The following is a 22,395-nucleotide window of genomic DNA, read 5'->3' as shown; positions in this document are numbered from 1 at the left end:
GTTCCTGTTATGAGCATCGTGACTTTATATAGCATCAACAATAAGGGCAATCAAGTCCCCTTGTTGAGATGTTACTTGTATAGCTAACATACTAACTGCACTTCGCTGTCAAATGCTTAGACTATAGTCCTTTCCACCTAAGATGATTTCTGTGACACATCGATTTTTGACACGTGTAGAGATGTCTGTACTGAAATCGTATCAAATGTTTCCGATAATCGATAATATTTCATATGGAAACGAAATCGATTTGAATAAAGTACCAAAATTAGTTTTTTCGGCATTTCGCCAACAATTAACTAAGGAAACTTAGCAAACAACAGCAACAAAAAGTCAACAATAACAATTAGTAACAATAACAGAATACCACGTAAAGTATCAATATAAAAATGCAACTTGTATACAAGGCTGACGCACTCGTACAGACGATTGACTCGATTGACAAACGATCACAAGATGGGCGCCGATTATATGATTTTCCAACTCTATGATTTTTCAACGGTCCATTTCATGTACACGAATTGCGTAGGTATTATATTTTTGTGTTATTTTATTTTATTTTTCATTATATTTATCTAAACAATACTGTTTTTGATTTTTATGCTTAGGATGTTTCATTTTTATATTTTTGGCAATAATGCCGCCATTAAAGAAAAATATTATGCACTAAAATTATTTTGGCGTTTTAAACATAAAATACGTAATTCGGAACACGATGAAGTGTCACAGGAATCATCATAGCTGAAAAGGACTATAGTTGGTCCAATCCAAGTTCAATCAAATTTTCAAAGTACATACCTAAGCTATTTGTAGGCAAATGTTCAAAAAGATTCCGAATATTTATTTGTCAAATTAATCAACGTCTGCCTGCGTATGTGGGAGGTGTACATAATTCTAATCGGCACCGTTCTGAAAGTAGGTTATAGCATTTAGGTGCTACCGACTATTGATCTGCAAATTCGGAATCTGATAGGATTCGGTAGGCCGATTAACGCCTACCTGCGCTTTATGCCTTAGTTAACATTTGCTGTTAGTAAAATCAGATAGTACATAGATAGTTATCTGTAGAACTACGCATTTCTTACATAATTTGATAATTTATATAAGTCTTTGTAAATGCCTAACATTTTAATGGACCAATAGTCAACAAGGGACAAGATTAAGCAAACAAATATAAAACAATCCGTTTCCTATATGCCTCTTTCGTAATATATAATTTAAATTTTAGTAGTACCTACATAAAGATACATTTCGTATGAGGTGGTAGAGATTCCCAAAATATCTATCGTGTTGTTACAAGGCTGAAGGCATTAAACAACTTAAAACAGTTTAATATATTCGTACAGACTAAAGTTAAAAGTATACCTGTGTAGGTAACAGGTATAATATGTAAAGTACCACAGATGTTGTACCTATAGATGAAAAATTAATAATATTTTTTATTCGTATACAAGACAGAATACTATTTCCTGAATCGGCGGAATCGAACGCATCCATTGCAATAAATACATACATCATACCTACCTAGATTAAAAAAAAATATTTTTTGTGTATTACATAATTGTTTATGGAAATACCTTTATTGGCAAAAGTTAAAGTATTGCTAGCTTATTTGATTTCCTCTCTCCAATGTCAAGCACGCCTTATTTAGGTCGAGAATATCGGTGCTAGCTGTGTTAGGAAAGCATTCCATTTATTTAATTTATATTGGATTAAATACTGAGTTTAAATTACAAGTTAAACTGTCTTGCATTTATATAACTCTAGTTGACTACAAAATCGATACAATTTTGAAACTTTTAGTCGTATTGGATAAAAAATATGAACAAAATATAATAAAGATTATAATTAATTAAAGAGAAATATTATTTAAACTGTTCGTACCATTTGTATTTCATAATTTGCAATTATTCAATTTATTCATTTGTTCGCTTCCCAGTGTTTTGTAACGTATTCAAGGATATATTTTTATCATCATCATCAACACAATATTTGGTTGCTGGAAATTTAACAAAAAGCTATGATTTTTCAAATGTTACACAGGTTTGTCTCAATACCTATATTATGGCATGGCGCATGGTATTTGGTATTTTATACGAAAACAATTTAAACTAAAATTGTATCTATAGATACGTAGTTATATATTATCAGTGACATAACATACTTTAAAATTGTCTACATGATATATTTTTTATAAAAACTATTAGAAGTAGGCTGATGTAGTTGGCTCAGGAACTTCCCCTTTTATAAAATTAAATGGATGAGGATGACTTAGACGTCTGTTCATATAAATTATTTATTAGCATTAACCGCCACTTATATTACTCTTACGCACTTTACAATGTCATTCTTCCATACTTACGCATAAATCGCATCATATTTAGGTACACAGATTAAAAACTAACGAAATTATAAAAAAAAAACTTAATTCAAAATCCTACCTAATTAATCAGCGATCTAAGCTGAAAACTTTATATTTTATCGATCATATTTTATCAGACTAAACAGTATCCAACAACGACTATGCTATACATACAAAATTAAATTATGTATGTACAAAAAAATAATTCCAAGGTATAGGATGAGTATAGGTACATACCAGAAGAAGTCCAACAAACTCATTTTCACAATTTTCACTTAACGCAAATATAAAACATTGAATGTAGTCAAAACAATATCACAAATGCTGTATTTTACTGAAGCATTGAATGTCTACTAATAAATATACTGATTTATCGGCAGTGATATAAATCATTATCGCATATATAGGTACGTAGAGGTAGAGCGTTGCGCTGTGAAGATATCATTTTAAATTATTGTATCAGTAATGACATCTAAATTAAATATTGACGGTGACATGCTAAGAAAATGGTGAATCGTGGTAATTTAACTATTTTTAATTAGTAATTAATAATATAAAGTATATCTGAACATTAATTTATTGATAAGATATTGTGCTTGAAATTTTAAAGGGATTTTAACGGCTTTCCTTTTCCAAAAAGGATATGATTCTGAAAATATTTGAAACAAATGTACCTGTACTAATATTATTATTTGTACTTATAGCTAGAAACCATTTGCGCCTTCTCATTAAATAAGGGCCAAATCTCAGTTACCGATAAACACTCGCAAACTTTGGCAATATGTCAATTTTTTACATTTTGTTTTCATTTTATGTTTTATTCGTAGACGTTTTAATGATGTTTATAAAATTTTCTAGATTTAACGTCAACACTCCCTCTAACCAGACATTGGACCATTTTATGTACAGTTGTTTGTTTGAATATAATTTATTGCTTATAAACTTTACTAGGTCTCTTAATAAGTTTATGATCATCCATCTGCATTTTATTAGCCAGCCGAATAAACCAAAACATAGTTAAAACTTTAATTCGAGTCATCCTTACAGATGTTTTTTTTTTATTTACGCAGATATATTATAATTAAAGAATAGAACATTAATTTGAATAATGTTTATTTGTGGTTACCTTATAAACTAAAAACAGTCAGAGCAAATAGGTATATAATATATACATATATCAAATAACAACTTTACCGTGTATATTCAAGCGTTTAAATATATGATGTCCATACGATATTTATATGATTCAAGCTTGGAAAATATTGAAGAATACCTGTTGCAAATGGTCTAAAGAAAGAAGAAAAATCCTTAAATTGCAAAACTCTGAAAAAGTATAATAAATATCTATTTTAATTGTTATCTAACTTTGATGAATGGCTATTATTATTATTGATCGACAATCTAAAGGTACTTATAAAACTTAAGTCTTAACGTAAAATAAAAAATGATAAAGGTATTTTGATCAAATAGTTTTCTTTAAATAACATCTTAGGTGTATATATTAAAGGGATTTCTTGGTTATCTGCCTGTCTGTCAATCATTTCGTTAAGTCTTCTTTCTTTGAAAAATGTATCAAGTTGAAATTAATATAATAGGTAAATTATATTTTTACAATCATTAAAAGTTTCATACAGTAAACGACTTTTGGAAGATCCAACAAGTTGAGGGTTCTTGCTTAGAAAAAGTCTTTCATATTTTTGTATAATACGGTTACATTATTTAAAAAAAAGTATTGGAAACCCCTCACACAAACTTGTACAAATATACATATATTATGGCACTCATACGTTACAGAAGCAACAAGCAATAATTCGCCAATTGTTTACGGTTGAAGTAATTAAAGACCTATTTGTTTACTCGGTGGAAATATAATAACTATGTAGTTAAAGGGACTCTGTATTAAACTGCTCTGTACTTTATCATCCTTAAAGGTCAATAGCGTCAGTAGCGCCATTGCAGGCACGAGTAAAACTAGAAAGCGAGCCTAGAGCCGACTCTGAAATTAGCCGATTGACGTAAATGCATCGAAATAATTCCATAGTTAGAGTTGAATGCAACGGGATATCCTCGTATCAGTTTAAACAGAGTAACGATGTGAAGTACATGTAACGAGACGGATGCGCCTGCCCAGCATCATCTCGACAGGTGTCAGATCGGCGCCGGCACTAATCTTTCAATTATGCGCACTTCTCACTGCACATCTCCATACTTCAATTATAGAATGTACTCGAATCATATTATGTATCATGTGTTGCATTCGCTTCTGCGTACTGCAATTTAAGACCGGCTCGTTTAAAATGTACGTGACTGCTTTAAAAATAACCATTATATCTGAAACATTGTCATGTCGTTCGTTGGAAATATTTCCTACTAGCTTTCCGCCCGCGGCTTTGCCCGCTCAGTCAAAGAAAAACCCGCATAGTTCCCGTTCCCGTGGGATTTCCGTGATAAAACCTATCCTATGTTCCGGGATAAAAAGTAGCCTATGTCCTTTCTCGGGTATCAAAATATCTCTATACCAAATCTCATGCAAATTGGTAGGGTAGTTAAGCCGTGATTGAGTAACAGACAGACAGACAGACAGAGTTACTTTCGCATTTATAATATTAGTATGGATTATACTAATGTATAATGCGTTAGTATTATACAGTTTACTTTTGCAACTGCAGCAGGTCGAGACTAATGGCAGAGAATAGAATAAACGCTACGGAATAGAAACTGCTATCGCTAATTATTGACATTAAAGCTCATGACATTTTAGTAATGGTTCGGTCACACTACCAACGACGACGACGACAACGACCAAAATTCCCATCCAGACAAAATTCGTTCAAAATAAAATATTAAAATTACCCGTCGTAATGGTACTCGGAAAGAAAAAAATTTCTAGGTCAATCAATAATAAAATAGGTTTTTTGCGATTTTTTCCGAGACGATAAGTTAATCGTAGAATCGACTGGGACCAAAATAGTAGATTATTTGTTTCTATCAGCCACCGTTTCTACGAAAAATCTACGTTTTCATTCATTATTCGCAAAAAATAAAATCCAATTCACCAGAACGACAGGAAATTTTAATATTTTATTTTTAAGTCTGTTTTTCAGAATTTTTTTCAATTACGACTGGATGAAAATTATGTTTGTGGTCGTCTTCGTCGTTGGTAGGATGAACAAATCCTTAGCGAAATTTCATACGCTTATGACATTTTGTATCGCTATAGGTAAACCAGAATCTGATGGCAATTAGGGAAACCAAAATTTTGAGTGTGCAACCCTAGGGAAAATGGACTGAACGATCTTGATACTGCTTATTTTTTATTTTGTCCTCAACATCATTAGTCACATTACATAAGTGAACAATACTGTACTTAATAATGAGATATCCACTTAATATTATGTAGGTACATACTTACATGTATAATGTACATATTACTTTTATCTATGTAATACATATTATTATTTACACATACCTATATTCATTATCATTATGCCATGTAAAAATATGGATGTAATGATAATGCAGATCAAAACTAGATAATGCTAATAATTTTTTTATAAAATAAATAAAAACTATGTTTATTTTCGTAAGTATTAACAGATACACACAATATCAAATTGACTTGGACAGCTTGGACTTGACGAATAGCCGTATTGGAAACTCTTGTAATAAGTTTTCATAAAATTATATTGTAATCAACAAACAATATTATAGTTACCTACTTATAATAATTTTAATTTTAAGTATCGAAACGGGTAAGTTCAATTTACCAATAAAATATTCAAAATTGAAAATTGTGATGTGTTTGACCCTTCTTCATCGAATGTGTTTCCATACACATTAAAAACAACACCTCTTGCTTGTGATCGCAGCGGCTTTTTCCACATTTTCGAAGATTTTTTAGACGAAATCCTAAAAATTATTCATCAATTCCAAAGAAGACAAATAATTTGACAACCAATTTGATAGTTGTCAAATAACATTGCCATATGAAAATCTTTTATTTCTTAATTATAAATATGCCATCAGATTCTGGTAGACCTATAGTGAATTCTATTCCTTTCTTTTATCTTTTATTTCTTAATTATAAATATGCCATCAGATTCTGGTAGACCTATAGTGAATTCTATTCCTTTTCATTCTGACGTTTGTCTCAGCGCTCTGGTACGGTTATAATTAAAAATTAAAAACATTTACACATGGATAAACGTTTGTCAAAAATGTCAGATATAAATGTTTTGAATTCTTATGAGGAAAATCAACTTTATCTTGCCCATCTCGACAAACTAAACAGCAAAGTGAGACAAATAAAAAACAGGAGGCTCGACGCTTTAATACACTATCTCTCTTATCATACTGTATGTAGAGCGCAATAAAAATATTGTCACGTTTTGGAGCCAAATGCCTATAAATAAGCTATAAATATACTAGAAAAGAAAAGTGTGTTTTGTTATTTTATTCTAAACACGACGTATTTTGATATTTCTAAGCATGACATGATTAAGAAATGTTGAACCGTTGATGTCATATTTATCATTTCTTTATCACGCGTATTGCTATATCCCGCCAATGGTGAAATCTGAATAATATTTAGATTGTGTGTCAGTGATATTTCTATTGAACGGAGATAAAACGCATCTGCGCAGGAACATCTTTCCTAAGAATCGGCCGAGCACAAAAGATTAGCAGTTATGAGATCAAGTAATATTGATATGTAAATGTGTACATAGAAAGGGAAAATAGGTACAGATAATATGATAGTTGTATCGCGATCGGTGTGAAATCCGCTTGGACGCGGTACGAGCGCGATAAAGAAGAGCGTTTTGTGCCGCGCGTCGCGCGTGACACCGTGTTTACATGTTCAATGTGACACGGCCTCGTTTATTCGAGTTTGTCACGATTTTATCAACAAGAAATTCTTCAGAATTGAATATGTAAAGCGGTGCAGTGACTAAGACGATCATAAAATAAATACGCCCACCTTGCACTGCTTCATTCAAAAGGAAATTAATCAGAAAATTCCTGGTAGAAACGACCAGAATTTGAAAACATCACTAGGTACATAGTATAAAACAAAGCCGCTTTCTCTGTCCCTTTCTATGCTTAAATCTTTAAAACTACACGCAACTGATTTTGATTCGGTTTTAATAGATAAAGTGATTCAAGAGGAAGGTATATAATTTATTAGGTTTTAGACAAAGCGGGCGAAGCCGCGGGCGGTAAGCTAGTAATCTATAAAAAGCTGTTGAAATATTAAATGTAATGTCCGGTTGTCTATTAGGCTTGATTTATTTCAGTCAATATAATATTGTTGGATTCGAGGCAAAATTTAAAAAACTTTTGAAATGACGGAAAAACCTATTATCAACTACATATATTAAAAAAAATATTTATATGAAAATTAAAAAATATTTTCCCTACTATTTCAGGATACATCGCCCATTTTTGCAAGTGACTACTATCAAGCTGATTTTCCGTTTGTAGCTTTATTTTGATGAGACACCGAATAATTTCGTGTACGAAACTCTCGATTGTGGTAGCTAACAGAGATAACAAGGATAAATTTTTTTGATTTGATGGTTCTCAAATATTTATTACGCAATTTGTAGGACAATATGTCTGTTGAATTATATAAACATTAACTAAGTGAAAACAAAAAAATCAGCTTGTCAGTAATCATTTATGATGACCTCGTTATCGATACACTTTGGAAAGGGGGACTCTTTGAACAAACCATACATTTTGTAGGACAAATATTTTTTCGAATAATTTAGGTAATTATCTTGAGATTGAACAAAAAAAAATTCATTCAGTTAGTAATAAATATTTGAGAACCATCAAATCAAAAATTTGTATCCTTGTTATCTCTGTTAGCTACCACAATCGAGACTTTCGTACACGAAATTATTGGGCGTCTCATCAAAATAAAGCTACAAACGGAAAATTAGCTTGATAGTAGTCACTTGCAAAAATGGGCGATGTATCCTGAACTATACTTAATTTCCTTGTAAACCAAATAAAATAAATATTGTTGTTGTTTTGTGTAAATAAACTTTAAAAACTTTAACAAAGATGTTAAACAATGTTGTCTTGGCATCCAAAAGACCTCAATTGCGGGTGATTAACCTAGAAAGAGGTTTAATAACCAAGATTCATGGCAGCAAACTTAAAGGAGATATACTCATATCAACATGCGTAATGGCGATCGATCAACTCTTTCGCAATTTACTTGTTGAAGTGAGCAATCTTACAGTAAATACCGGCATTAACACACAAGTCGTTTGCCTTAAGCACTTCAGAGACAAAGTGAATTCTTTTCCAGGCTTGCCGAGTTGAACAAATTGGAAACAAACAATTTGATTAAAGTTTTCCCGCACTCTCTGGCGCCATTTGTCTTAAATTAGAAAAGAAAACACAAGTATTCCATTTGAAACAATGGGCATTTCATAAATCATACTTTCATTAAGCTGTTGATTAAAAACATAGCGGACGTAGTATTTTAAAGAAATCTCTTGTTGAGACGAATAAAAAGGCCTACTTTATTTCCAACACAGCCGTACCTATCTCATTTGTGGTATACGTATAACAGCGGATGGGACAAAGGAAACAATAGGAGGGAGATACACCTCTTACTACCATTCTGATGTTAATGTTGGGAACCTAAACATTTTATATCGGTCAAGGCTGTGTGATTTATACATTCGATGCTATTATGACTGACTGGTAGGTACAATTGTTATTGTTTGGAAAATGGAGCATCCAATTTTTTTTTTTTATTCATTTTTTGTTTTTTTCTTTCCAAACAAAATAAGGCAGTTAATAAAAAGTAACCGAGTGAACCGAGGCACTTATTTGCCAGGCCGATTACGAAAGGCGAGGTGCACCGTGCAAGCATAAGGCGCAATATGTAGCAAATTGCATCCTTTAAAAGTAATGTATTATACATTATTCTATCAAATTGCATTTACGTTCTTGTTTTCCGATAATTATAAGATAGTTATGAGTTTTTTTTTACACGCTTTATATTAGCTTCACCTGTATGTTTGTATGTTTGTAACCGACTTCTTTGGGCGCGATTTTGACCCACTTTAAACGGCCAGATTTCGTTCAAACTTTGTAGATTTATTGAGGACCGATGACAATACACTAATTTGATAAAATTTTCTATTTTTTAGTTCGGTTTTCTATAAAAAGCGTGTATTTTAGTTTTTTTAAACTATTATTATTATATACTAAGGTAAAACGCTTGCGTGTTATTAACACTATTAGTTTATATAAACGCTATTTTCAGAAAGTGAGCCTGCTGCAGACGCGATAAGGGTCTTGTAGGTGGAGGTAATGTACACAGTCGAGATAGGGAATGTTGCTCAAGCTAAATATTTGCACGCTTGCCTACTTCGCGGAGACTACGTGAAAATTTGCGCGTCGGTGTGAGTATTAAATTTTCCGAATATCCAAGACGTCGACATACCTGCGTCTTGACGTTTTTAAGTCTACAATAGGTACCAAATAGCTGTACCTAATTGCTTTAGTTTATAACCGTAATAGAGGGGTATTAGATACGATTACACTTTACACGAATTTTATACAGAATAAGGATAAACGTTCAACACAAATTAACCGAAAATTGAAAAGACCCATTTAACTTGATAACTGTGGAAAATATAAGATATTCCTTTACTAAGGTTCAAATAATATAGCGGTAAAATTTCCAAGTAACTAGGTGGTTCAAGGGAAATTCACTTTAAAGTGCATTTGAGCAAACAACTCTCGGAATCTAGAAAATCTAATTTTTGCCGAGTAGTTGAAGCTCATTTGTATCGACTTATAAAATATGCACATTATGTACCTATAGGCTATCTATGAAGAAATTTATCTACATCTATTCAATTTTTGTGCAAACTTAGAAAAGTATAATACACCTTCTAATCCTGTGTTGAATCCTGAGCCCGTATGAATTAAGCCGTTACCATATAATTTTTTTAGATTGCGCAATTAAAATATTATAAACATAGTGCTAAGCGATATCTGAAAGCAAAACAAACAAGGTGCGTGAAACAGAAACACTTATCCAAGACAAACCGTATAAAGTGGGTAACCTCGTAATCCACTTGAGTATCCTGAGAGACCGAGCGTGTGTAAAGAGTACTCACTGCCAATGGAAGGGTCCCGTAATGCCTTCTTTCAGTCTGTCCTTGAGGGATCGCTGGCGGGAAGGGCCGGGCCCGGGGGGCAGCGTGCCCGCGCCCGCCGGAACCGCGGCGGGCGGCGCGCGCGCTGGCGATGACATCGCGACGCGCGAGTCCAGAGGGCTTCACTAGCACCCGGTGCACAATTACATCACACCACTGCACCGATATACAGCACTAAAACGCGCACTGCAACAAAGCCAACCGACAAAAGCCACATAAATAAACACAAAGCGAAGCGGTGGTGAGTAAAACGATAATTGGTTAGCGGAAGAACTGTTTCCACAATTCGCGATTATTGCGACGTTGAGGTGTAAGCACACAAATGTTGATAGTGTAATAATGTATCAACTATTCGACTCATTGCAACATAATGGGAATGGGGATTGTATGCAACTCATGTATGTAAAGCTGTTAAAAGGCTTGTTTGCTGCCAAGTGTGTAATAAAAGTAGGCTTAGAAATATTAAAATAATGAAGAATAATATAAATGTATGATAAATGACCTATGTATTTGTAAAATAAAACATAAATAACTAAACATACACAATTAATTTCAACCTATGAACAGAATTCTAACAAATCATAATTTATTAGCAAAGTCTTCAAACGATTATTATGCATCACGTTTGTGTAAGGCGCTACAAAATGATTTCAGTAATTTTAACTTGATTTTTAAATGTTTTATTGTAGTGTAAGCGTCTCTAAGCAAATAAATGAATTTGGAGCATTGAGAACACATCGAATAAATAAATATTTCAGGTATATCAAAATAGGTAATAACTTCCCTTGTATGAAGATAGGACGTGGCGCGAATAAATTCAGAGGAGCGTGTGAAAAATTAATTATGCATTACTTGCTTGGGGCTGCTGTAATGTGGGAAGGTATGGTAATTTAATGTTCACTGTAAAACCAAATTCCTCTCACATTGATTTAAATTACACACGATGAAAAATTATATTATATCGTCTCATATTTAAGATTAATAATAAACTTCAACAACAACACTTTCTAGAATGGATAAAATTTTAATAGATGTAGGTATGTGTTATATGTTTATACGTAAGTGGGTACACAGTATGACTTTTAATCAAATAAAACATAGGGTAGTGTATATGTACCGAATTTACTTTACTCCAATTTTATGAAACGCATTGAAACATGCACCTTAACGCTAAACCAAAAGGAAATCTCTATCACTAATTTTTAGAGTTCTTAACTATCTAAGTCTATCATAGTGGTTAGGAACTGTAGCCAGCAAATATATATTTCAGAGACATGCAACGTCCGCCATCCATTATCTAGCAACGCGGCACTATCGCGTGCAACATTCCAGAATGCTGTCCCCCAACTATATAGCAAAGTTCAAACATCAAGTCACGGGGTCACAAAGGTCGCGCCGCGGCGCTTTAGGCTAAGCGCGCACCACGATTTTAATTTTTGCGACACGATTTCAAAATCGCGCTGTAGAAAATCGCAGAGAGTACGGTGCGCGCACAGCGATAATTTAATAGTGATCCTTACTCACTTTCATCATGGATTTCGTACAAGTTGCTTGTCTTTATTTACTACTTCGCAGGATAAGAAGAAAAAAAAAAAGAAAATTCGTCTATATTGGACTCTTTTACAGCACATAGAATTGTCAAAGGTTTCTTTTATCCATACTAATATTATAAATGCGAAAGTAACTCTATCTGTCTGTAAATTTGGTATAGAGATATTTTGATACCCGAGAAAGGACATAGGATCGGTTTTATCCCGGAAATCCCACGGGAACGGGAACTATGCGGGTTTTTCTTTGACTGCGCGGGCGATGCCGCGGGTGGAAAGCTAGTCAGAAATACAATGAACTTCGGATGTATCCCAAAAAATTCTTTAGCTATTATAGAATGAAAATTCCGCCAAAAGGCCGCCCTTTGTGCTTTTTTATTTTTTTTATTATTGTAACCTTTATGTATATTTTGTTTCTTGTACAATAAAGTGTTAAATAAATAAATAAATTCAAACCTTTGACAGATTACTGAATTTATGTTTACCAAACAGTACCTACCTATACCACTACGATGTTTACTGTTGGACAGACGAAACACAAGTGAAGTGCCGGCCGGGCCCGAGTGTGCGATTTTATTATCGCAGTGCGCGCGGTACCTAACAATTTCATATTCTGCATTTCATTTTCGCGACAATCGCGTCGCGAGCAGTCGCAGCAAAATGTGACAAATCACAATTTTAAAATCGCTGCGATTATTTAATCGCATGTGCGCGCATTGTCATAGTAACTCATACGTTGTATTTCTGCGATAAAATAATCACGCTGCATAAAGTCGTGGTGCGCGCTTAGCCTTAATTGACCTATACAGGGAACTAAGCGAACATGAACACGTGCCAAATCACGATTTTCATTGGCACTTCGTGGAACCGACAGAGAGGATTCGGCAAATGTGATTTAGTGATGATGTATCTGCTGATTTACATGCCGAAATTTTGAGTTGTTATTAAAATGACTACCTATTAGGAACTTTTCTCTTGCATTACCTATATTCTAGATCCAAAATGATATCAATCTAAGATAAGAGTCTTTTAAATAAATCGGATATGGAACACTTATGTGAATTAATAATACTATTGTAGTGCGACCATAAATTTTTTAATTAAAATAAACTTGATAATATAATCCGCTCATCGATAGACAAAAATCTGGTCGATTATTCTTTTTAACGAAAACAACAAGCAATTATCTCTTAAAATCAACAAATTAGGTACAATTAAATTGTGACGTGAAAATGCTGAAGGGAGAACGACAGCAAGCGGCTATCGATCGGCCCTAGCCTCCGCTTGTGGGGCTCTTCCCTCCTCCCCGCGCTGCCCGGCCGCGTGCCTTACGTAAGCCCAGCTGATCGCACCCACCCTGTAACCTTGGCAACCAGCCCTGTGCACGCGCTTCTCAACAAAAAAATATCAACATATTTTCCTGTTTGTTTAGGAACTTTGACCTATTCTACGTATGAGATAATATAAACCTGTCATAACTTTGCATATGCAAACTTGGGGAAATTAATGTTTAAACTCGCTGTGAAAGCGAACGGAAATTTATTTATTTTATAGGGCAATGTATACTAAATATTATTTAAAAAAGGAAAAGACAAAGTTGAATTATAAATCAGCAATACATCTAACGTTGTTATCCAATACGAGACCGACAGTATTTCACAATACAAGTAGGTAGGTAGTTCGAGCGGAAGAGCTATCAATATAAGCTCGTTAGAGAACGCTATTCTCCTGGGAGCCTACATCAGACGACATGTTAATTTCCTGCGACGAATACGAGCCAACCGTTCATCCTACCAATAACCTTCCATTACGTATATGCTACATATTATTATGTCTTGCTGTAGTCAAACACGATATTCAGATTAACTATAATATAATTCACAACAGCATTCAGTTTTCTGGCATCCTTCTAGTTTAAGATTATCGATTGTTATTTAACGAATTTATTTACTTCAAAATGTTTTCACGTGAAGGTTGGACAAACATCATTTTAAATATTAAATAGCTATTTACTTTCTAGCCCCTTGTTTCTTGAAAATATGGACTACCTACATAAAATATAACATGTTGCTTGTAATCCAAAGTAACAGGCGATGCGGAAACAGACCCGGACGGGTAAAATACGAACAAAAGTATCTCTGAAAGTCTGAAATACACTGCATTCAGCATAGGTATAAAGTATGCTTTACCTATGTATAACAAGCTGAATCATACTGCAAGTAGAAATTTATAGTGATCAATTAATACGCATACCTAACACAAACATTTCGTGGAAAAAAAAGTTAATAAATTCTATGACATATCTGTAATCGAGGCTAATATTTGTTATTTAAAATAAATTCCTTTGATAAAAATCTATACTACAATTCGTACATAATATTCAGAATCAGAAACATCTTCAACTTTTTACGTCTTCGTTACTATCTACGTATGCGGTATGCCTCATACGCTAACATCTGACATCTAGACAAACAGGCTACATCAAAATTGCATCAGAGTAAAATAATGAGACACTTTCGAATGAATCTAACGATACTAATTGACAATATTATTATGGAACGAAAGAGAACGATGAAGAAATAAATGAAAAATGATTGAATTTCTTTGACAATGTTTAATGATGGTGGCGTGCAGAGAAGCATCTAATGTGGTTCATGCATTGTCGCAACGAACCGTATAAGAACGAGGTTCGCATGAAGCAGCGTAGACAGGCTGAGCAGCATAACGCGCACACGTCTACTTCGAAGGCTGGAAACGTGCAACTGTTCTAGACGACGTCGGGCGGGGGCGCAGTGAGTGGGCGGCGCATGACGATGGCGCCCAACGAGAAACCTCACCCTTTTTCTCTCCGCCTCGCAATTACTGGTCGGTGTATCGACACCTATACCGTGGAAATTTACAGAAAACTATGCAAACTTAATACAAATAGTTGCTCATGAATGAAAGCTCAGCTCGAAATTAAAAGTAAGAAAACCATAATATTTGGTACATAGACTTTATAAATACATGTGATCTGTGATCACACAAATTATCACTAAACTAATATTAAAAAAAAAAAAACAATAAATATATAAATCTACAATATCAAGACATAAATGAATGACGAAAGGATAGTTTAGATTTGAGGGCACCTGCATCGTGGCGTGGCAATACGAAACCCAATTACATATTATAAATTGAAAAAGATCAGAAATTTTATCGCTGTTTTCATAGTTAGTTGTCGTACAAAATATTCCTTTAACATAATTATATACTATTTAGTTATTTACTATTACGGCCTTTTAACTAGTGCAATCATATTTCACCGCAAAGTGCAAATACCTACATAGTAATTAATACCAATTGTAATCCCTCCACAAAAATGAATATAGGTACATACCTCCTAGGTATTATATTGAAAATCTAAGGTGTTCGTGTAGTTTATAATAGGGATGCCTCGCATACACAAAAATGAACAAAAAACAACAACATGAATCGATTTGTTGTATCGAGGTACATAATCATTTTATGTTGAACATAAATCATCTTCACGTCGCGAGTCGCGACTCGCATCGTAAACTGGTCGAAGAAAATTTCTTGCTCGGGTCATGTAGGTAGGTACCGTGTGAAAAGTAAAGGTGTTCACATGCTAATATTTTATTTGTTGTTGGTTTCCTAGTATTCTTGGTTTCATAAAGACTAATAATGAGTTTAATTATTATTATACTACGAAGCGAGCGTGCATGATACATTGCCACATATTATGCCCACATAACTTATAGATTGGCAAATCGACCATTCCTTTGACCAAAGAATACTGTAACAGATGGATAACTTAGGCCAGTAAAGCCGCCGATTTCAAAGAATAATAACTACTTAATGATGATTTTTCCCTTATATCGGGAAACAGGATAAGAAACCCTTCCCAGCATATCGATCTTCTCTTATCTAATCGAAAAGACTGAAGCGATAGTAAATAAATAATTCAGTTGCAGTTAAGGGATAAAATTGGTCAAGGATATCTTTTTTTATTATAGAATGCGTATCTAAAACCAGTCCTCAACGTCACTAGCTTTGTTCTACATCAGTGGGATTAGACACGAAATACGGAAAAATTCCGCGCAATGGCGTAACTGAGAGATACGCCATAAAAATAAGGATTGTGTTAAATACATACAGACTTCAATCAATTACCAATTAGGTATGTATTATTGTCTCTTGCAAATAAATTAAATATAGGGCTTCTATCACTCAGTCACTAACAAAGCCATAAAAATTGGTATTATAAAAATACTGTAAGTAGTAATCCATACTAATATTATAAAGGTGAAGAGTTTGTTTGTTTGAATGCGCTAATCTCGAGTACTACTGGTCTGATTTGAAAAAAAATCGGTGTTAAATAGCCTATTTACCGAGGAAGGTTATCCATACTAATATTATAAATGCGAAAGTAACTCTGTCTGTCTGTCTGTTACTAAATCACGCCTTAACTACTGAACCAATTTGCATGAAATTTAGTATAGAGATATTTTCGATACCCGAGATAGGACATAGGATAGGTTTAATCCCGGAAATCCCACGGGAACGGTTTTTCTTTCTTCTGCGCGGGTGGAAAGCTAGTAGGCTATATATCATCAACCTTAAGACCAACAGGAGCGGAGCAATACGGGTGAAACCGCGTGGCACAGCTAGTTTGAATATAAAACTACAGAAGGAATAAGAAACAATTCCTTTCTCATGCACCAGTAATACAGGGGCTCTAAAATAACTTCCAAGGCTTAGTCATAGACATAATGTGTGGGGCAATTGACTCACTTAACTTCAACTAACTACCTAACCTGCAGTTGTAATCAGATGATGTAAGATAAATGGGACTTTTGCAAATGTGATATGATAATAATTGATAATATCTGAGTTTTATATGTGAAATTCATCATTCACTTTATTATACATGTTTATGATATGTATAATTACTGTAAATGTGTATAATTTCTAATATGTAAATACTGACAGAACAAATTGATTCAAATATTATTGCATATTTTTTTAATTCAGAATAATATTATGCAAAAGTGATCCCTGCTTATAAAAGGGTATCATGAAATATTTTTTACATAGTTATAATAACAACATAGATACAAATAATTATTGTAATCTTTATATATTATCTATTTAAAATGTTATTGTAATGACCAAAGCATATTTTAAATAAAAATAACTTTTTATCTGTTCTGTGTGTCACTTGTCGGCTGTAAATTTTTATTTACAAATCGTTATCAAGAAACGGCAAAAACTGATTGTACATTTACTATGAAATCAAATAAACTATTGTTAAATTTTGACTTTAATTAGATTAATTATAATCATTTAGGTGATTGGATGGTACAAATAAAATTCAAAATGAAATATTATGTTAAATAATGAAAATATTACGAAAAATAATAATACACAGATCACTAGCATGCAATGAAGTGTAACTGAATTAATTTGACGGCCTACTTTATTCTCAATAATGAATAAGGTATTCGGACATATTAAGAGACCCTAGATGGCTTGTGTTAAAAGGATGTAACAATGAAAATGTATTTTAATTCTAGATCGCTGTTTATTAAACAATTACATGCAGATAAAATTGCCCTGTAACATTAGCAGTGTACAGAAAAGATTAAATGTTTACCTGGCAACAATAATAATCTATTGTAGACTAATCAATATTTATCATTGAATATTAAATCAGTAATACTTACATCGTGTTATTTTCCTGGAAGAGACCTTTAAGAAGTTTGAGGACTGAAATCACATCTTATACTTAAAAACGTAAATGTTATTCAGTTATTTTCTACGCACTTCTATTGCTATCTTTATTAAGAGTTTCAATATTTCCACTTATAACATCATTAAAACGACACACATTAAGTCTACTGATCAATACAGGGAAAATATTTGGATAATCCAAATCGCACTAAACCGGTACCTAAGTTAGCAAGCTGTAGACGATTCATTGACGTAGGTAAGTGACCAATTTAACACAATCATTGAATAAAACTATATTTATAGTTTAACAATATGCTCTCGGTCTTTGAACATACTACGACATGAAGTAAAATTTATCCCGATAACATAAAAAATAATGAAAAACAAGTGTTTGCTTTGCGCATATGTCAAATCAATCACACAACACAAAATCAGAAATCTTTCAAAACAAAACGGTGCACTGTCTATTGGCTATGTACGACATCTATTGACAAACATTTTCATTTTTCTGTGCATTGTTCAGAAGAAAAATTTTATTCTGTGTATTTATTACCAGTGCAAACTTAGCACCCCATCTATGGAATTTTGGGTCGAAAATGACCTTGATCGTTAGGTCCCCATTAGGTCCTTTAAGGTCCCACAATTTTTTCGTTAGGTCCCCTTTAGTTTTTTTTTAAATAATTTTTTAAATTTTAGGTATAAAAAAATGCAACTTTAGCACCCCATCCATAGAATTTTGGGTCAAAAATGACCTTAATCGATAGGTCTCCGTTAGGTCCTATAAGGTCCCACAATTTTTTCGTTAGGTCCCCTTTAGTTTTTTTAATAATTTTTTTTTTAATTTTAGGTATAAAAAAGTTACACTTTAGCACCCCATCCATAGCAAAATTGGCAAATTTTATCAAAATCGTATTCTTTACCGTTAGGTCCGTATAGGCTCATCATTGAAATTGTTGAATTATTTATTTTATTAAAATTATAAAATAATAAAAACCTGCGCATGCGCCTTAGAGCATTAAGGCATGCGCACATCATACATAATCAGCGCGAAATTTAAAATCGTATCGTTTCATTTATTAAATAAATCTATTGTTCTGAGAGTGCTTATTTATTAAAAACCTACTTTTCAACCTAGACTTAAAATAACTATTAGTATATTAGTGTCAATTTATGGTGTATAGGTATATATTTTTTGTAGCGGCCACAGGGCCACACTATCTGGAATGTCATCGCGGCGTTTCTGCGTAGGGTCAATCATCATAATTATGGTAACTTAGGTTATAGTTGGAAATAAAGTTTTGATACTTTAATTTATTATTACGAGCTTTGTTTTTTTGAGAGATTAACAACCTCTTCATCTATATAATATTATATATATATGTAATCTGGTACTGTTATCTGATACAGATAAAAAAAGAACAGCTAGTGAAAGTAAGAAAAAACATAATAATTAAAATACAATTAAATTTTGTTTAATCAATATAATCATATTAAATCTAAAAGCCGCGTTCAGCCGCGAATAAAGAATAAGAATCACTATCATTATCTCTGACATCATTAACTCTTCCATGTCTGCAGTTATTCCATCTTGTTTTTTTTGTACTGCTCTTCAACATGAATAACCGTTTGGTCCTAGAATAAATCTCGTCGAGATACTGATTTTGTGTCTTTAAACATTTTGAACGGACAGATCGTTCAATTTTATATTGTTGCTTGAATAGTTTTTAACTTGATTACTGGTATCATCCATGCAAAATAATAATATTAAACAAATCATACCTACTTATAATAATGTGCAATGCAATCAAGATGAAAAGCATCAAAATATTAAGTCACACTTAACAATGCATTGAGATAGTTCTCGTAAACACTCTTGTTTTTCCTTGAAAACTACATCTCTTTCAAATTGTTTCATTTTAAATTTATTAATCATAGTTTAAAGTTTTCGTCATGTTTTCAACTCAGTTTTCAAAAATATTTTTTTTTTAATTTTTTTTTAGAAATCACTAAAATCCTAAGCTAAAATTGTAGAAAAAAAAATCACTTTGACAAGCTTTGACACATCAACAACTCAGGTTTTAATGCAATGAATAAGGAATCACATGGAAGTGACATACCTACAAAAAAAGTGTGGCCGGCGCCATATTGCTTGTAACAAAACATGGCGGTGGTTAGTGCCGAGAATATATCGATAAACATTATTATGTTTATCGATATAAAAATAATATTAATATATTTTTTTGAAGTTATACTTCTTTTGGCGCGTAACTTCTAACGCGTGTACATAAACACACACTCTTTTTTATTTATTTTAACTTTATTGTACAAAACATAGAAGTAAAATTACAAATGGAAAAAATGACAATGCCAATTAATAAAATTAAGTATGACTTCGATATAAGGATTATGGTAGACTTACAATTTGGTAATTTCAGTTTTGAGGAATGTAATATAATGAAACAACATAATATATACTAATATAGGTATATAATAGTATTTTATTACGATGAACAACACAATATACAGTAATTGTATTTATTTATTTATAAATAATAGACAAAAAAAAACAATAATATATAATAATAGAGAAAATTATAGAGCTAAACTATTTTGTGCAGCCTGGAATGCACTCGGATACACTCTGTTCATTTTTGAGTTCGGGATTTGAGGCTCAACTGGTACCTGGAAATGAAATGTCACAGTTTACATTTACTAGCATTGTTCACTTTACATTTAAACTAAAATGCAATACATTTTAATTAAAAGGGCAATGCTGATGGTTTGAAATTAATATCAACATTAGGGCTTACAATAGCGGAACTTGAATTTATATTTTTGGTTTTATGGCATTGAAATGCTTTATAAATATAAATTTATAAAGAATAGAAAAATAACTTAAAACACCCCATGTATTTAAAGTAAATTGCACTTTCCCTCAGTCAATAACATTTCAACAACCAAATATCACCCAAGTTTGTACTCAAAAAATCATATAAAACCATCTCAGTTTGTTCACAGGCCTCCTTCAAAATAGGAGAAACGTTAGATTATAAATGACAGCCCTAAATCTAAACAAAAAGACCAAAAGTAAATTGGAAGACATCACGTGTCTACAGATAAAAACCTCACCCTGTGTGAATGCAACGGCAGACATACTGGTATAGCATCATCGTGCAGACTAATCACATCCATTGTTCTATTGAAAGCACTTTCGGGGAAATGTAGGGAACATACTATGATATTATATCCTTTACATTTGGCTTGATATTTTCAGTTTCAATTGCTTCTAACCATTCTCCTTTTCTATTTTCACTTCTTGGTAACCTTCAAAAAATGAATTTTTAGGTTATTATAATTTTAGTCCTGACCTGACTTATTTGTAAATACATTTTTAAAGTACCTACTATAAAAGCGATTAATCTTACTTAAGTTAAAATTCATATTAGGTAAATTTAAGTGTTTTATTTTTCCTTCTGCTGCTCTTGGCAAAATTAATTTGTTATTTTGGAAGTGTATTCACCAAAGCAACTATTCTTAAGATTAAGTCTTCATCGAACATTTTGCTGATGTCGATATTATAAGTCATCCCTAGCACCCAAATTCATTATTTTACTAGAACGAAAATATACAAAATAAAGCTATATTTGGTAACAATTTTACACTGAACATAGTCTGTGAATACTCCTCAATTCAATATACATGAAAATAAGTATATCAGCAAAGTAATAACTAATATTTCAGTCAAAACGTATACATACCGGTGCAAAGACAAACTTTTCTAGTTTTCATTCTTTCCGGAGCCACATCCCACAATACTGCGCTTTGGTATTATGCCACTATTTGTCCTTGACCACACTATATGTTTTAGACACAAATGTTTGTCACAATCACAAAAATATTCAATATTTTTCAATGTTTACTACGGAGCAATGACAGAGCATGTACATCATAATAACGAGAACATAAAATGGCGCCCGGCCACAGTAGGTATTTGAGCTAACTTCAAATGTCAAAAGGTATAGAATTAGCACTGACTGACGTATAGTCATATATTTTCACTTAGCAGAATATTCATTAGTTAGAAAGAGACAGTATTCGTTTTATTATTTCGGTATCGAAATGCATGATATTTGTATAATCAGTTGTTTGTATAGAACATTATGCCCTGTCCATAGGATTCCTTAGTCATTGTTTTAATGACAGTTAACTGTCAAGTGCTGCCAAATAAATTTTCGAAATAAAAAGCCAGTTTCATCTTTCGGACGTGACTAGTATAGATTTATTTATTGATTTAAATTTAATAAATGAAACGATACCAATTTAAATTTCGCATTGTTTATGTATGATGTGCGCATGCCTTAATGCTCTAAGGCGCATGCGCAGGTTTTTATTATTTTATAATTTTAATAAAATAAATAATTCAACAATTTCAATGATGAGCCTATACGGACCTAACGGTAAAGAATACGATTTTGATAAAATTTGCCAATTTTGCTATGGATGGGGTGCTAAAGTGTAACTTTTTTATACCTAAAATTAAAAAAAAAATTATTAAAAAAAAACT

At 32.6% G+C, this 22,395-nt stretch overlaps 1 protein-coding gene and 2 long non-coding RNA genes across 8 annotated transcripts in view; 1 reads left to right on the top strand and 2 right to left on the bottom strand.

Moving 5' to 3' along the window:
* The window catches only part of LOC123705668 (TLD domain-containing protein 2), a 97,704-nt gene extending 79,464 nt beyond the window's left edge, over positions 1–18,240 (bottom strand). For 3 of the 6 annotated variants that reach the window (XM_045654599.1, XM_045654600.1, XM_045654612.1), the window contains exon 1: positions 10,513–10,649. In XM_045654599.1, the coding sequence (XP_045510555.1) occupies positions 10,513–10,649 (137 nt within the window). Of the gene's footprint in view, positions 1–2,599; positions 2,713–10,512; positions 10,650–17,824 lie in introns of those variants that run through there. The other 3 variants (XM_045654603.1, XM_045654605.1, XM_045654602.1) reach the window with 3 other exon arrangements.
* Positions 9,172–10,683, top strand: LOC123705713. Its single transcript, XR_006753328.1, has 3 exons — positions 9,172–9,289; positions 9,651–9,789; positions 10,548–10,683. It is a non-coding gene; the product is annotated as an uncharacterized LOC123705713 (long non-coding RNA).
* Positions 18,241–20,352: 2,112 nt separating the features above from the next.
* On the bottom strand, positions 20,353–21,630 carry LOC123705712. Its single transcript, XR_006753327.1, has 3 exons — positions 21,590–21,630; positions 20,961–21,155; positions 20,353–20,513 (listed from the first exon to the last, which is right to left on the bottom strand). It is a non-coding gene; the product is annotated as an uncharacterized LOC123705712 (long non-coding RNA).
* Positions 21,631–22,395: the final 765 nt, after the last annotated feature.

The sequence above is a fragment of the Colias croceus genome, chromosome 2, assembly GCF_905220415.1.
Source record: "Colias croceus chromosome 2, ilColCroc2.1".
NCBI classification, from domain to species: Eukaryota; Metazoa; Arthropoda; class Insecta; order Lepidoptera; family Pieridae; genus Colias; species Colias croceus.
Note: the sequence above shows the minus strand (reverse complement) of the source record. Positions and strands in the feature narration are given on the sequence as shown.